Raw genomic sequence first — 16,648 nt, 5'->3', positions numbered from 1 at the left:
CAAGCAAGAAAAGGTTAAGCTTTTAATTACAGGCCCTCCGACTATCATTTGTGCAATTAGCAATTAACTATAATCGTTGATGAGAGAATGCAGAGCTGCGCTAGCGATATCCCCCTCCTCCTCATCCCAGACTGGGTTACTTTCGTCCCATTCTATTACAGAGGACAAACCACAACCGCGCGCACTCTCCTTACACACACGCTCATCACTTAAAGACACATTTAATTTTTAGCAAAAATGGCATCTCAGCGTTTGACTGAGACAGGCATCCCCAACCCCACATCAAAGTAGCCCAAACGTTTAGACCCACTCCTCTTCAGCACTTTTAAGCGGAGAGAGGAGGCCCAAGGAAGAAGCTACCTACCAGCCTCACAGGACCAGCCTCCTTTGAGGCGCAGGAGAGGGTGGTAGAGAGACGCTTGTTGCCCCTGGAAACTGCAAGTCCCCCCCGGGCTGTAAGCCGCGTTAGTGGGAAGGCGGTGGCAATAGCCTCAGTAGTTGCATCAGTGCTAACTGCTGCTGCTGCTTCTGCTGCATCTACTGCTGGCGGCTGCCGGGAAGGTACAGTAATGACTGTAGGGAGCGCACAGCTGCTGCGGCGGCAGGTTCCCTGGATCAGGAAATTAGGGCAGGCACCGGGGATTGGAGGCGAGGGCGGCGCGCGAGCCAACCAGCGGCCGCCCCGGGCCCCCGTGAGCCCCGGGCGGACGCGCGGAGCAGCCGGGCCCCGGGAGCAGTCCGGGTGGCAGCGGCGGCCACGGCCACGGCCCCTCACGCTCACACTCGCACGCACACTCACACACCCCCGGCGCAGGAACCTGGCTGCCCCGAGCTTATAAGAGGAGCGCGTCGAGGGTGGGGAAGGAGGGCTGAAGCCGCCGCGCCCGCCCCCACCCCCCGCTGACCACTCCCCCTCCTGCCCCCTCCTCGCTCCTCACCCCGCGCTCCAGCGGCCGCCAGGGTGGGTGCTCCGCGGCCGGCTCCTCTCTCTTCTGTCTTCTCCGCTCTCGGCTCCCCACCCCCTCTCCCTTTCTCCCCTCCTCTTCCCTCCCCTCCTCTGCAGCGCCTGCATTATTTTCTGCCCGCGGGCTCGGCTTGCACTACCGCTGCAGCCCGGGGAGGTAGGTGGGTGGGTGGGTGAGTGGGTTGGCTGGTGGGGGGTAGATTGTGCAAGTTGTAGGGGAGGGGGTGCGCCTCTTCTTCCCTGCTCCCTTTCCCCCCCTTCGAACTCCTTCCCCTCCTCCCCTTCCCCCTCCTCCCTCCCCGCCCCCACCTCCTTCCTCCTTTCCGAAGGGCTGGTAACTTGTTGTGCGGAGCGAGCGGCGGCGGCGGCGGCACCATCCAGACGGGCACCATGGGCACGTCCGCGCGCTGGGCGCTCTGGCTGCTGCTCGCGCTGTGCTGGGCGCCCCGGGAGAGCGGCACCACCGGAGCGGGTGAGTGAGGACGCGCCCCTCCGCGGCCTGCCCGGACCCAGCCGGCGCGCCAGGGGGCCCCGAGGCGCGGGTCTCCTTTTGCCCACCCCCCTCCTAGGAGGCGCCTCTCCACTCTCGTCGCCTTCTCTCCCTCCCCACCCTGGTGGCGCCTCTGAGCTGTCAGCACCGCGGCTCCCGGGAGCCAGGCTGGGGGGATAGTGGGATTTGGGGTGTCCTAAAGCCTCGCCCGAACTAGTCTTCATTCCCTTACACTCCCTCCCCTAAAACCTGTGCTTCGCCTCGTTTTTCACTCCGCTTGGCCGGGGATGGGGAATATGGGCTTCTGAGCCGTTGAACAATGGTTGTGTCTCCTCTGCCAGGCGGAGTGTTAGGAAGGAGGCAGAGGGCCGGGTGGGCCGGGACGTGCGCGGCAGCCCCCGGAGCGCTCCTCGGACTTCACGGAGGGCGGGAGCGGGCGGTGGATGAGGAAGGGCGCCGGGTGCCGACCGGGACTGGGGTTCCCCGCGGCGGTGAGGAACCCGCACGTTCGGTGGGCTGCCGCCGGGAGTCTCCGCCGAGCGACTAGAAGTGCGCAGCCTGCGCACCCGGACTGCGACTCCCCGGGCGCCGGGCCGTCTCTGTGCAGTGCGGGTTAGAGGAAGAGTGAGGCTTGAAATAGGACTCTCCCTCTCGGGTCTCCAGGATAGCTGAACGGGGGAGGGGAGTGGAACGAAGACTTAATCAGGTTAGTTTGCTGAGCCTCGTTCCCGGTGAGATTTCCTCGAGAGGAATTGGGTCCTAATCTGGTGACTGTAATTAGCCTTCATTCTAACCAGTAGATCAAAGGGAGTAGCACGAGAGCTGGGAGAGCTGGTGTGTGACTGTGGCTTGTTGGGGAGGGCGGTGGGGACTACTGTCGGGCCCCCAGGGTCTGCCGCACTGGGCCTGGGAGCCCTGTCCTCAGCCACTCTCTCACTTGGGGCCGCACAACTTTCTCAGGCAGGCGACAAGAAGCCCTTCTAAGAGGATTCGGTGAGAATCCTGGCAGGTCCCTGAAGTGATCTCGACATGACACCAAGGGGCTGGCTCGCCAGCTCTGGGGAAATGGGACGGAGAACTGCCCCCGTCCAAGTACCCACTCCAGAGTCCCTAGGCTCCTGTCGCCCGGTGGCTTGGGAGACCCGCCTGCCTGCAGGCATGTGTCTCCTGAAGTGAGAGCGAACTTTAGTGTGTGGTCAAGCAGCCCCTCAAGCAATACTTGGGGTGGGGGGGCGTTGAGTCTCCGAATGCCCCCTGCCCTTAGGTTTTGACTGTCCCGAGCGTGAGAAGCTGGGACGGGCTTTTCTGCGCTCTGCGATTGGCTGGCCGCCCGATCACGTTTAGGTTGGTCACGTGGCTCCGCGGGCTCGTAATTTAGCAGCCTGAGAAATGTTATCTTTAAGGGAACGTGAAACACGGACAGGCTCCAATGGACTTTTCTTTCAAATGCTTTCCCCTGCCTGGACTCCTTGAAAAAAGGCGAGTGTCTAGTGAAGATGGCCCCTGATGTGTAACCAAACTAAGAGATTGGAAAAGCCCTGAAAAGTTTTCAGACTCTAACATTAATCATTAATGGTTGAGCAATACTAACTTATTAAACGATTTTTCAGAGTAGTGCCATGACTTACATTACACCTTTCATATCATTTCAAAAGACTAAGACACTGATGACTGTCCAGGAAGGTGGGAGAGAAGATTCGTTTTTGCTGCGTTCTTTTCATATTCTTTTAATTTAATGTATAATAACTTTCCATTGGAGGTTAACTTTATCCTATAGAACGCTATGAATGCACCTAAATTGTCGAAACGAGTTAGTTGAAGCCATATGTTCAACTTGTATCAGCCTCCCTTTTGCTCCCCTAGGTCACATGTGAAATATGTGACATGCCACGGACAGTGGAAAATAGAAGCCCATGTAAGACTTAAATTCTTCGAAGGAAAGGAGACACATCCTTTCTGAGCTGGAGGAGATTTGGGGTTGGCTGAGGCAGGTATTGACCCTAAGCTAACCCAGGCTGGCTCCTGTCTGAAGTTCAAAGCCCCAAGGCATATGGACTGACTTTCTGGCCCTGGTCTTCTGCACTCTGCCCATACACACGCATGATGCTGGTCTAAAATACTCTAGGACAGGGCATGTGTGCTTTAAGACTCTGCCAAGGAACTTAAGTCAGGCTAACAAGAGAAATTAAAATTCAGTAGTGGAGCATACCTGATGGGAAAAAAAAACCCTGGGAGTTCTAGGACATTTTCCTCCAGCCTAGGTAGTCAAGATTAGGATCTGGGGTACCATATATTCATTAAGGCCAGAGCCTAGAAGAACCAGGGTTTTGTGAGAGCTATTCAGATACGGCTAACCACCAACAAGAGAGTCAACGGAACTTCTCTTGTGGGGAGTGGGTTGGTGAAATTGGCAGTACCTGGAGGGATAGGAGACCGGAGGGCAGGGGGAAAATAAACCTGACTTATCCAGATAGCACCAAGAGGAGATATGACAATAATCATAATCCTCATCTAGATCAAAGAATGAGCATGTGAGCAGGAACTCTTTAAAGGAGGGTCACCAGTCAGGCCTTCATTGGCAATGACAGCTGCCTGTGGTCTGAAGCAGCAGTGCTCCCCAGATCACCCCTTTGCCTGATTCACTTGACATTTAGCTAAGTACCTGCCCTGGCTCATTTTGGTTCTTTGCTCAAATTGTTTGGAGTCCCTAGATACCTAAAGCATGTATAAAGGCCAAGTTCAGTAGAGCTGCCAAACGTTAGGACTTCAATATAACCATACTGTATATTTTAATTATAGCAGCCTCCATGCTCAAAAGAAGTGCTTCTGCCTTTTATAAAATTGGATACCCATAAACTCAATCTCACTTGAGTAGTTTTGTTACAATTCTAGAAGAGGTGAAAAATAGTCACAAGCCCCTTCTGTTCCAGGAGGAATGTCAAACTGATCAGACTTAGCAAGAACTCCTAGAGTAGAGCACAACCATAAGATCAAGGGAACAGATAGCCCCCAGCCGTATGGCTTCAGGTTTTGGTCCAGAGACCAGAAGACGTGGAGCACCGCATAGAAATACAGATAATGGATATCAGCTATTTAGACCATTTTCTAGTTCTTACAGAATGTGAGTAAAGTTGTCCCTCTCTAGAGGGAATAGTGATCCAATTTAGGCAGTCATCTATACAATTTCAAGTCATAATTAAATTTACTTTGGATACTGACCTTTCTTTGGAAAGCCACCTTCACATTACTAGTCTATAAAAAATTAAATCCCTCAAAGGACTATGATAAAGTCTATAATGAAGCTTATGATAAAAGTTCCTGCCTTAGAAGCGTTTCTCAGGGTGGGCTAATACGGCTGCTCTCCAGGTGGTTAGGTGATAGACTCAAAATTGCTTAGTTTGTTCCCATCTGTGCTTAGGCCACAGCACGGAGACTGCTTTCAAGAGAAAGGGTCCAAGCATACCTTGGGCAGAGATGGATGAGATGCACCTGCTGAGCAGAAGTAAGTGGTCCGGGGGCAGTTTTTTGGCCCACCTAAAGAGTTGTTGGCTAGGAAATCTGAAGACCGATAGCTTTTCATAAAACTTAAAGACAGAGGAATGACTTAGCTCTAGGAGAATCTGGCTTTGTAAATGACAATTACCTCAGTTTCACTCTGTGCGTTTTTTCAGTCCGAATTGGTGTCTCCGCTAAGCTTTTCTGTTGGTTTTCAGTAAAAATTCTAAACATTGTTAACACTGCCTAGTTAGAGACACTAGAAGCAGTGCAGGGACTGAATGAGGTGGCAGGTGATAACCTTAAACTTAGCACACGGTTCCCTTCATGTGAAGTTGCCTAGAAAAGTTTGGGCCTGATGGCTCTATGGGGGCTCTAAATTAACAAGGGAATGCCTGCCAGGTGCTGTGAGAATAAATACAGCGATTCTGCTAGAAGTGGCTTAATATCTGCTTAGAGATCCTTTGCCCACTTTGTATTTTAAAGATGCTGCATGGGTGGGCGGAGCAGGGAAAGGGCATTCATGGCCCTGTATTTTAGAGAGAACTTTGGGGGCAGAAACTATAAGATAGGACCACTGGCTAGAGTGGTCGACCTTGCCCCCGACCTGGGTCATCCAAGTTGGCTCTGCTGCCTAGTTGCCTTTATGTGTCTAGACGTGGTTGTGGGAGGGGGAGGGGTGGGCTATCAGGTCGGGCTTGTAATTTGCCAAACAAGGGAGGCGATAAAACCCATGGTGATAGACAACATTTGCAAGTTACTTCGTGTGTTATAACATAATTCTTCCCCCAGATACTATGAGTAAATAAGGTTCTTTTATAGACTGTCTCTAATCTTTAGTTTTCTTAAGATACCTTCCCAAGGTCTGAGCTACTAACTGATCTGTAGGTTCCCTAAGTAGGTGGTAGTTTGATGCCAGCCTCCTTTGTACCTCTGCTCAAAACCACTTGACTTCCATTTACTGAGTGCCCACCACATGCCGTTTAGCACCAGGCATAGGCGACACAGTGACCAAGAAGTTGGGCTCTTCCTTCATGGCATTTAGTGTAGTGGGGAAGTCAAACCAGGAAATCAGTGATCCAAAGACAGCCTGGAATAAAAGCTCTGGATGGGAGCGAGCAGACACAGTGGTCAAGACTTAATCATAAAAGAGGTAGGTAGCAGCTGAAGATTGCTGGAGGTCCCACACGCCACGTGCGTTAGAGCTTATGAAGGTTTCTCAAAAATCACCGAGAACTTAGACTCTCATGTGACAAAGCCAGGAACTATTCCATCTCTGCAGATGATCCTACAGAGGTGATAGCACTCAATCAACAATGGATGGCTGCGAACATTACCAAAGAGCGCTAAAATCTGTCAGAGGTAAAAGCCCTGAAATTTCTAACTTTACCAGTGAGCCACTGCTAACTTTCCCTGCGTGCCGGAACCTCTCTCCTCACGTGGAAACGAGGCTAACGTACCCACACTGACACACTCATTCTGATATATAAGTGCAGGAAAGTGCTCTGTTTTTAAATGATAAAGTTTCTGAAGATGAGGTGAAAGTACCCTCGTAGGCATTGGGAACTGTGGCCTTTGTAACCTAAGAGTCTTTCAAAGTATGCTAACTAGTGAAACAACTGCTCATACTTGGTTTCAAGTTCAGAAAACCTGGGAAGAATGCTTTGGGGAAAAAATCTGTAGTTCAGACCAACTTTATTAGCGAACTAACAAATCAACGGATGCATTGGGGAATACTTGCTAGTGCCTAAAAAAATTTTTAAATGTCAGGCACCTGGTCCCAACTTACAAAGACAGATTCCAGGCCCTGCCATAGGGGATCTCCGTTTGTAGAGATGGAAGCAGGTAGGTGAGCACATCTCAGTATGCGACAGCTATGTGACAGGCACAGGAGACAGTGAGAAAGCAGTCAGACCACACCTAATTGGTCAAGAAAGCAACTGAGGGCCTCGTTCAAGGATGACATTTGAACGAGTGGTAAGCGATAGGGAGAAGCCAGGGGAAATGGGTAGGAAACTAGACAATCCTAGAGCCCGTGAGAAGCCTGCAAGTGATCCCATCCCTGGCACTCTGGGCCATTCTTGGCTGCCTGATTCACCATCTTGATGTGGATAGAGAACATGGCAGCCTGGAGGCAGAGGAACAAGAGACAATTTTAGATCAAGTGAGGGATGAGTGCTTGGACATGCCCAGGACTTGATGGCAAAATGTCGGGGAAGAAGAATCTGGGCTCACTGTTGGACTACTGATTTAGAGTAAGTGGTGGGTCAGTCAAAGGTCAGGTGGGGCTTCCCTGGTGGCGCAGTGGTTGAGAATCCGCCTGCCAATGCAGGGGACACGGGTTCGAGCCCTGGTCTGGGAAGATCCCACAAGCCACGGAGCAACTAGGCCCGTGAGCCACACCTACTGAGCCTGCGCGTCTGGAGCCTGTGCTCCGCAACAAGAGAGGCCACAATAGTGAGAGGCCCGCGCACCGCGATGAAGAGTGGCCCCCGCTCGCCGCAACTAGAGAAAGCCCTCGCACAGAAACGAAGACCCAACACAGCCATAAAATAAATAACTAAATAAATAAAATTATTTTAAAAAAAAGATCAGGCCCATGGGGATGGGTAGACAGATTTTAGAAGAACCTCTTTACCGTGTATGCCTATTAAGATATCCAAGTAGATTTTACCTAATGACACAAAGGTCGTCATCATAATCTCTGTTGTTAGATTGGCAGTTGTCATCTATGTCCATCCAGTGGTGCACACAGGGACTTATGGGGTGAGTACTATAGAGTCCAACCCTGAGAATGAAGTAGTCACCTGCATTGTGGGTGGAATCTCAGCCTCCTAACCTTCCCGCAGTGGTTTCAAAGAGTGGTCAGGGACCAGCAGGGTCAACAGCCTCCGGGAAGTCAATGGAAATGCAAACTTGGGCCCCATGCTAGACCTACAAAGTCAGAATCTCTGGTGAGGGGGCAGCACTGTGTTTTAATAAGTCCTTCAGGGGCTCCTGATACAAACGTGATCTTGAGAACTACTGACTTTTACCACCCACAAAACTAATAACTTCCCAAATATATCAGAAGGGCCTTAGCTCTTTCGAGACAAGAAAACCAAGCACTGTAGTCCTTCTAGGAAAAGACCTGCTAGGGATACTGAGGCAGCATTTTTTAAAAATCAAATTGGGGACGGAAGGGTGGGCTCTATCTCAACAATAAGGCTGTGTTAGGATAGTGACATCCTGACAAGTGATAGTACCTAATTCTGGATTAATTTAAACTGACACAGAATATTCTGGAAGGAAGTGGTCCTGAGTCAGGTGCTCTAGTTGGTATGCGTGCTCAATCACATGGTATCTGGAGCCAGACTGCCTGAGTTCAAATTCTAGTTCTGCCCAAGGTGATCTTGGGCAAGTACTGTCCTCCCTTCCCCAAACAGGTTTCCTGATATGTGAAAGGGGAACAGTAGCGCTGACTGTGTAGGATTGAGAATTAAATCAATTAAGAGACTGAGGTCTTAGAACAGTGTTTGGCTAACAATAAAAATTAAGTTATTTATCCATGATTCTCAAGATCATCTCAATCTGATGTAAATGGGAAAACTGACAATTGAACTATAGGATTGAGTGAATCAGAAGGATTAACCCAAGTATTTCACAGCGTTTAGCTGGCCCCCCGCCTGGTTCTCACAAGGCTTCAGAGGCTGACAGTAAGGCCAGAACACAGCTCAGTCTCTCATCCTCAGTTCCTCTTACTAACCTTCTTCCCTTGTAGGAAAACTTCTTTGCAGACTTGAAAAGCTGCTTGTCCTAAAAGGAGTTTTAGCCTATGAATAGAAAGATTGGCGTTCAAGTGGCAAGCAGTAGGAGTGAGCTGGACTAAAAATAAATGCCCTTGGCAGCCCCAGAAGTGCCAAAACAAATGGACTGACGAAAATTCCAGGAGATGATAACACCCGTACACTCAAGCAAATGGGAGGGCTGTGAGAGATGTGAACACTTGGCCTTGCTCGTCCCAGCAGTGTGGCAGCCGCAACCCCTCTGTGCAGGTTGAAGTTCATGTCTGAGCCTGACACAAAGAAACATCTGCTTACTGTGGGCATCTCTTTTGGAGCACTCCTGCAAAGGTGCCACTCCGAGCCCTACAGGGAACTTCGTAGCCCACTTGGAAGGCTTGGTATTTACTGTTAAGGTCTATGCAGTTTTGTTTTGTTTTTTTTTTACCGAAGCTTACATACTGTTCTTCCATGTTAACCCTTGCAGGGACAATTAGACAACAGCGGCAGGCTGACTTCTAAATGCATTAAAACCCCTGAGTTGCTTGGAGCCAGTGAACTGCCAACATGTCTGGGTAGCAACGTTAACTATTTAGGTAAGCAAGGCTCCTGGGACATGGGCGCCTTGAAGTAAGTTTGCAGAGTCTGATATCAACTGTGTAAGCCCAGAATTAGTGAGGAAATCTTCAGCTCTTCTGGGCATTCAGTCATTCGTTACAAGTGTAAATAGCCGTGTAGACGACTAGGTACAAGTGACTTCCAACCCCCTGGCCCAAAGGGGTAGGGATATTCATCCTAAGTATTAGAGCTGAAAGGAAACCCAGATCTAGTCCAACCGTTTGATTTCTTAAAGTTATGGAACCCTTTTCAAATTCTTACACAAAACTCCAATGTTGAAAAGAAATACTGGTGGAAACAGAGGCGGAATGCCCAGGTTCCCTGCTGTCACAGCCCTTCCCCTGACTGCAGCCACCCCGATGCTGCCAAGGCACTCCTGTGAACCCCGTGACTTTGAGGAACCCACTAAAAATCACATTTACTCCGACTTTTCACCTTTCTGAGCAGATAGACCCTGGGTTGTAGGATGCCGAGCGCTTCTACTTGTAATTTATTTTTTGAGGCATCATTGGCTTTAGCTTAGCCTAAGCACTGAAAGGACCTTGGGTGTCGATAATTTCAAGCTCACCCAGTTCCCTTTATGAAAGTATACTGCTGAACTTGAGACTTAACTGTCATGGATGGAAATAGACTACAGGCCCACAATCCTGTAATCCCCCAAAGCTTTGCAAACCCAAAGCCTAACTCGTTTGGTGTTTTCCATTCTTTTGGAGCTCTGTACGGCAGCATTCCCAGGTAGGCACCACAGGTGTAATGGGAGAATCTTCCTGAAACTCGGGCAGAAAACCCACCACGCTGCAATCAGGTGTCTGAGCTCTCCCCGCTCTGCACGATGCAGGGAATTAAACAGAACTAGGGAGTCCTTTCTACCCAGGAGCAATCTTTCAGAACAAGGTGCTTAGGAAACTTAAGAAACCGAGGCACGGCCATAGAGCTTAGGACATCTCTTCTCTTCTCTTTAAAGAAAGAGCCCTTTATAAAGCCAGCCAGCTTCACCCACCCCCACTCCCACCCCTCTCCTCGTTTAAAGAAGCAGGGATGGTAGGTTAGTAGCGTACTCCATTCCTAACGCCATTGTTCTCCTTTCTTAATGGAGAGCCGTGTGTGTCATGGTAAAACACAGCTTTATGACCATCGGACAGAAGCTTGGGTGAAGGGGAAACGTCTGAGATAAGAGGTAGAAATTAAACTCCTTTTTGTCTTGAGATATTGGAATAAACACTACGAAAATGCCTGTGTCTGTCCTGAGCCCGCTCAACAGCGACTCTTAAAGCAGCATTGCTGGGATTTTAACCCAGCATTTATTGCTGTTGATTGCCTGTATGTTACAGTTACATTCAGAGAGCCTCCTTAAGGTGATAGTGGACTAAACACCAGCCTTAGGCTATTGTGCGCCCATATTTAATCCCAGGCCAGCTTGAGTGTCTATAAAATCTGTAGTTACAATCAAGGTTCATTTTTAAAGAGATCTGCCAGCTACCTAACCCCAAGTGGAAAACCATCATCTGACGCCTACTTTTAAGTCCCTGTCCAAGTCGGATTATATGGTTACCTTTTTGACAGCATAGATATCAACATCGATGTTTTTGTCTCATTTTGACCAAACAACTAAAACCTTTGGTAACTAACACCTTTTCAAAAGGTATTCTAATTGCAACCTGACTTTTCTTTCCAAGTATATGTATATTTCTGTTCTCTGACTATAAATTGTTCTTTTTTTACTTTTCAAGTAAAGTACTCTAAGTAGATTCTTACCACTCCCACAAGAGTCAGAGGCCGTGGGGATAAAGAACTACAGCCAGTGGGCCCTGGAGCAGATAACCCCAGCACTGAGAGTATTAAGACTATATCGAGACTCCAGTGATAAAAGGGGGACGGTGAGAGGCAGCCAGATACGTCATACTTGGTTTCGCGGTATAAAAACTAGCGTGCGATGCTTCCTGACGGCCTCTACCCTGTCCTTGTTCCCCGTTCTTGTGCCCAATAAAATATTTGAGGATTGAATGTATAGTATGAAATACAGGTAGGAAGAGGAGTTCCCTGGTGGCCTAGTGGTTAGGATTCCAGGCTTTCACTGCCATGGCCCAGGTTCAATCCCTGGTTGGGAAACATCCTTCAAGGCACGCAACACGACCAAATAAATAAATAAATAAAAATGGTTAACATGGTAAATTTTTAAAAATGCCGGGGGGTGGGGGGCGGGGTGGATTTCCTGGTGGTCCAATGGTTAGGACTCAGCACTTTCACTGCTGGAGCCTGGGTTCAATCCCTGGTCGGGGAACTAAGATCCTGCAAGCCACGTGGTGTGGCCAAAAAACTAATGATAATTATAAAAAAATAAAATAAAAAATGAACTGCAGATAGGAAGTGCCACTGATTCATCCTGCTTTGTATCTGGGTCCTAGCTTAACTACCCTCTTGCGGGCAGAGTGGTACATATAGTTTTTAAATGAGTACATTTAGTATCTAAGTAACCACACACCCATATGGTAAACTAGGACCAAATTTTCATCTCCCTGGGAATTAGCCACAAAGTATAAAATGCTCCCAGACAGTAGGGAGTAGCTGAGAGTAGGGATGCCAACTAGAGCATTGTGTACATGACACAAGAGTTCCAGTCTGTGCTTGTCACTGTAGCATCTGTTCTTATGCCCACACGCCACAGCTGCAGATACTGAAAGGTACAGGAAGTCGCAAGGCTTTCCGCTGGGAAGACCTCCCTAAGGAATCTGCATGAACTATATGGCTCCACTGGTTTTCTCGAATATTTGCAGTGTATTTGCTGTAAGCAACCAGATCTTTGCCTTTTATCTCGAAGAAATTACATCCTCCAGAAGGATAGACCTGCTAATGATAGGAAACACCTGAATGTCAGCTGTCCCATTCCAGGCAAAAAAAAACTAAGTGCCCTACTTCCAAGTATTCATTCATGCCATTATGTGAATTATATTCATACATTGAGCATAGGAAAACTGAGTTTCAGAAAAATAGAATCCAGGTCTGTGGCTCCCACCTTGCTTTGCTTCTCTCACATCACTAAGTTAAAAATGATCTCCCTTTGGGTGTGGAGAAAAGGGAACCTTCCTACACTGTTGGTGGGAATGTAAATTGGTACAGCCACTATGGAGAACAGTATGGTGATTCCTTAAAAAAACTAAAAATAGATCTACCATATGATCCAGCAATCCCACTCCTGGGCACATACCGGAGAAAACCATAATTCAAAAAGATACATGCACCCCAATGTTCATTGCAGCACTGTTTACAATAGCCAGGACACGGAGGCAACCTAAATGTCCATCGACAGAGGAATGGATAAAAAAGATGTGGGGGCTTCCCTGGTGACGCAGTGGTTGAGAATCTGCCTGCCAATGCAGGGGACACGGGTTCGAGCCCTGGTCTGGGAAGGTCCCACATGCCGCGGAGCAGCTAGGCCCGTGAGCCACAACTACTGAGCCTGCGCGTCTGGAGCCTGTGCTCCGCGACAAGAGAGGCCGCGATAGTGAGAGGCCCACGCACCGCGATGAAGAGTGGCCCCCGCTCACCGCAACTAGAGAAAGCCCTCGCACAGAAACGAAGACCCAACACAGCCAAAAATAAATAAATAAATAAATAAAAAGTAAAAAAGATGTGGTACATATATACAATGGAATATTATTCTGCCATAAAATGAATGAAATAATGCCATTTGCAGCAACATGGATGGACCTAGAGATTATCATACTAAGTGAAGTAAGTCAGACAGAGAAAGACAAATATCATATGATGTCACTTATATGTAGAATCTAAAAAAATGATACAAATGAACTTATTTACAAAACAGAAACAGACTCACAGACTTCAAAAATAAACTTATGGTTACCAAAGGGGAAAGGTGCAGCGGGTGAGGGATAAATTAGGAGTTTGGGATTAACATATACACACTACTAGGTATAAAATAGATAATCAACAAGGACCCACTGTATAGCACAGGGAACTCTACTCAATATTCTGTAATAACCTATGTGGGAAAAGAATCGGGAAAAGAATCTGAAAAAGAATGGAGATATATATATATGTATAGCTGAATCACTTTGCTGTACACCTGAAACTAGCACATTGTAACTCAACTATAATATAAAATAAAAATTAAATTAAAAAAATGATCTCCCTTCACCTCTTAACCGTACCTTCTTCGTGCTTTTTATCTTATCTTAGAGTCATTTTGTAAACATGTCTTTTTCCAATTAGACCTCAAATTCTGAGACAAGGAACCATGTATTAAACCTCTCTCCTTTTCTAAATATCCTTTACTTTGCTCGTAATGGAAACATCATTGATGAGTAACAGTATAGAATGTGGACAAGAAATGCCATTAAAGGATTAGGATTTGGCGGCATGATTATAACGACACAATTGAGTTAAATGAATGGGAGAAATGAGTCCACAGGTGAATCCCCTGCCCTGCCACCTGCAGTCTCTGGGCAATCTACGTTCCTTCTATCTCGGTCTGGCTCCATTGACCCAAGATTACCATTCCAGCCACCATGCCTAGTTTTCAGGAACCAGAAAGGAATAAAATTAAGGAAACTGGATCCCCTGTGCCTTTGAGGATATTTCCCAGAAGTTGTATATACCATTTCTGCTTACATCCCATTAGCCGGACCTTAGTCCCATGGCTATGCCTCCTGCAAGAGAGGCTGGGGAATCTAGTCTTATCCAGATGGCATGTGCCCAGCTAAGAACTCAGTTACTGTCAGTCACTGCCCCAAGGCCCATCCAGCCCTGGCCCCTACAGTGCTATAGCCTCTGAGTCTGCAGCTGTCCCTCCAAGAGGACTCCTATCCATGGGTTTCAGGTAACTGGCATCTCTAACTTACCATCCTTGTGTCCCAGCTTAGCTAAGTGTTCCCTCCTGATTTTAGGAAGAAAAGCCAAATGTGAACCCTCCCAATTCCAGTGCACAAACGGCCGCTGTATTACGCTGCTGTGGAAATGCGACGGGGACGAAGACTGTGCTGATGGCAGTGACGAAAAGAACTGTGGTGAGTAAAGAGCTGGACAGTCGCACCTGCCACCTCACTAGGACTTATGCATTGTATTGACAGATGATGATATTATATCTTAGTTTCTACAAATGTATCAAGACTCTGAAAAATAGAATCCACTCCTAAGAACTGCTTTGAACTCGAGTCCAAAGATTCTATACTTCCTGGTCTGGAGGGATATGATTGAGTGTTTGATGTGAAGTTAGCGACTTGAGTATGGAATTTTGAAGATACAGTGGAGTTCCTTTCAAATGATAGACCCGGTTGATCTTAGATCAGACAAAATTTTGGTATAGGAAGCTAGAGGAAGGAAGGGGAGGACCAGGAAGAGAGACAGAAGATTGCTTAGAACAGACTTTCTTTTTTTAATTCTCAAATGGTTCCGATCCCCAAAAAGCAAGCCGTGGACGGTAGGAAATCCCCTGCAGTTTCAGGAATTAATTTACTCCTGGTATAGAAACTATAAGCCAGCCCAGATCAAAGATCAGATAAGGATTCTTTTTTTAATTCCCTGTCTACAGAGATGCTGATTTTAAAGCACTAGGCAAGATGGAAGACATTCTCTCCCCCAAGAAAATAGGGATACGCCATCATACCCATCGATTAGCATCTATTAAAAGATTATGAGAAATGCCTGTTTTTGCAATCTATGTAACCTCTCATTAAGCCAGGACAGCTGAGAACTACATGTCAAGATGGCATTTAGGTACCTTGAATACATGCTTAAGTTTGCTTTATGATCCCTTTGTTCTGTGTTGTAAAACTCTTGTCGGTGATAACATTGTCATTTGCCTTTTAAAAGACGTTAAATAAAGATGTCCACTTTACAAACTAAAAATCCAGAAGAAAAATAGAAGCTAAATGTAGATTTCATCAACTGCCATCTTGTTATGCCCTTACCTACTTCTTCATGCATCATTACTAAAATGCTATAGTATAAACATACTGGCAGACAGTCCTGTGCTTGAGCTCTCAGATCAGTATCATGGATGTCTGCATGCCAATATGTAAATTAGCAGCTCATTTGGAAGCAGAGTAAACCCATGCTGCAATATCAGAAAAGAAGCTTATCTCCAGTCTCAGGACCAAGAATAGTTCTCCAATGTGACACATTTATATCATTTGCATTCTAACACTAAGATTTTAATCTATTCTACAAGATATTGAGTTCCGTGCTCTTTCTGGGTTACCTGGGTGATATAATTCTCTCCCTAATTTTCTCACTAAAGGACCTCACTCTTGTCCATGGTGTGAAGTCTTACTTTACCATTTAACTACCTCAGTAGGAACTAACCTGAGTCATTGTAGGGGTCATCACTGGCTTTTCCTAAAATAGTCTCTGCATAAATCAATTCTAGCTACGTAACAGGAAGGTTTGGAAGAGGTAAGGAGGTAGATGCACCTACAATCAAGATCATGCAAAGTGGGAAAAAGTAAATATATTCTTGGCCAGAATTCGTCTCTGCCTCTCAGATATGAAGGTAGAGAAGGAAAGTGGGAGCTTTGCTCGGGGAAGTTCCGAATGCTTATTTTGAGATGTTCCTCCACGGAAGGGAAAAGCTACACAATTACTTAAAACTTCCAAAGCCAATTCCTATTTTTCCCGTCCAACCTCTTGATGTTGAACTTGGTTACAATTTCAGCAACTGTAACCTGCTGACAACAGCAGCAGGTTACAATTTCAAGCATGTCAACTAGCATACTTAGTCAACTTCAGCTTGGATTCTGCAAGCCATGTTCTATCAGTCCTAGTAACTCATTCTTCTACAAGTGTTAGGCTGAACTGATACATCAGTAACTCGGATACCCCAAGAATGGAACTGGTAGTTCTCTTCCCCTGTGGCACATCTAAATTTCTATCCATCTCTCAAGGCCCAGTTCAAACAGCCTGTCTTTACCCTCCCAGTCTGTGCTCAGAATGGAGAGAGAGGAACCCTAGCAATTTAGCTGACCCTGTGTATCTTGTTCACTTTGTAGTATAACAAGTCTTTTCTATCCCTGTAACATCTTATACTTCTTAAATTCATGAGGTCTCTTTACAACCATTCCCTACTCTCTCTTTTGCAACTTCTGAAGAGTATCACAGGGTGAATTACAATAACTGACTCTGAGACCCTCTGGCACCTTCCTGCATGCTCAGGAGAAGATGGGCCTTGGATATCACTTAAACTGTTAACACTGGTGTTTGAGTATTTCAGTGATTTTAGAAGCAGGTATGAATCTAAAAAGTAATATGGCCTTTCATGTTCCCTTGGCTACACAATTTTAGGAGATAAATAATCCTTTTCAGATC

At 47.1% G+C, this 16,648-nt stretch overlaps 1 protein-coding gene and 1 long non-coding RNA gene across 23 annotated transcripts in view; one reads left to right on the top strand and one right to left on the bottom strand.

Annotated features, from left to right (window-relative positions):
* Positions 1 to 581, bottom strand: part of LOC309634102 — a 149,717-nt gene extending 149,136 nt beyond the window's left edge. For all 14 annotated transcript variants that reach the window (XR_014247842.1, XR_014247843.1, XR_014247844.1 and 11 more), the window contains exon 1: positions 365 to 581. This is a non-coding gene — a long non-coding RNA (uncharacterized lncRNA). The remainder of the gene's footprint in view (positions 1 to 364) is intronic.
* A 161-nt stretch (positions 582 to 742) lies between these two features.
* VLDLR (very low density lipoprotein receptor) overlaps positions 743 to 16,648 on the top strand; it is a 32,159-nt gene continuing 16,253 nt past the window's right edge. For 3 of the 9 annotated variants that reach the window (XM_082403655.1, XM_082403654.1, XM_082403650.1), the window contains exons 1-3: positions 6,043 to 6,102; positions 9,198 to 9,306; positions 14,233 to 14,352. In XM_082403655.1, coding sequence (XP_082259781.1) covers positions 6,058 to 6,102; positions 9,198 to 9,306; positions 14,233 to 14,352 — 274 coding nt within the window. In that variant the 5' untranslated portion in view covers positions 6,043 to 6,057. Of the gene's footprint in view, positions 1,122 to 1,293; positions 1,437 to 6,042; positions 6,103 to 9,197; positions 9,307 to 14,232; positions 14,353 to 16,648 lie in introns of those variants that run through there. The other 6 variants (XM_082403653.1, XM_082403652.1, XM_082403657.1 and 3 more) reach the window with 6 other exon arrangements.

Source organism: Balaenoptera borealis (genome assembly GCF_965194805.1).
Source record: "Balaenoptera borealis genome assembly, chromosome: 8".
Lineage (NCBI taxonomy): Eukaryota > Metazoa > Chordata > Mammalia > Artiodactyla > Balaenopteridae > Balaenoptera > Balaenoptera borealis.
The sequence above is the reverse complement of the archived record's forward strand: the minus strand, read 5'-3'. Positions and strand labels throughout refer to the sequence as shown.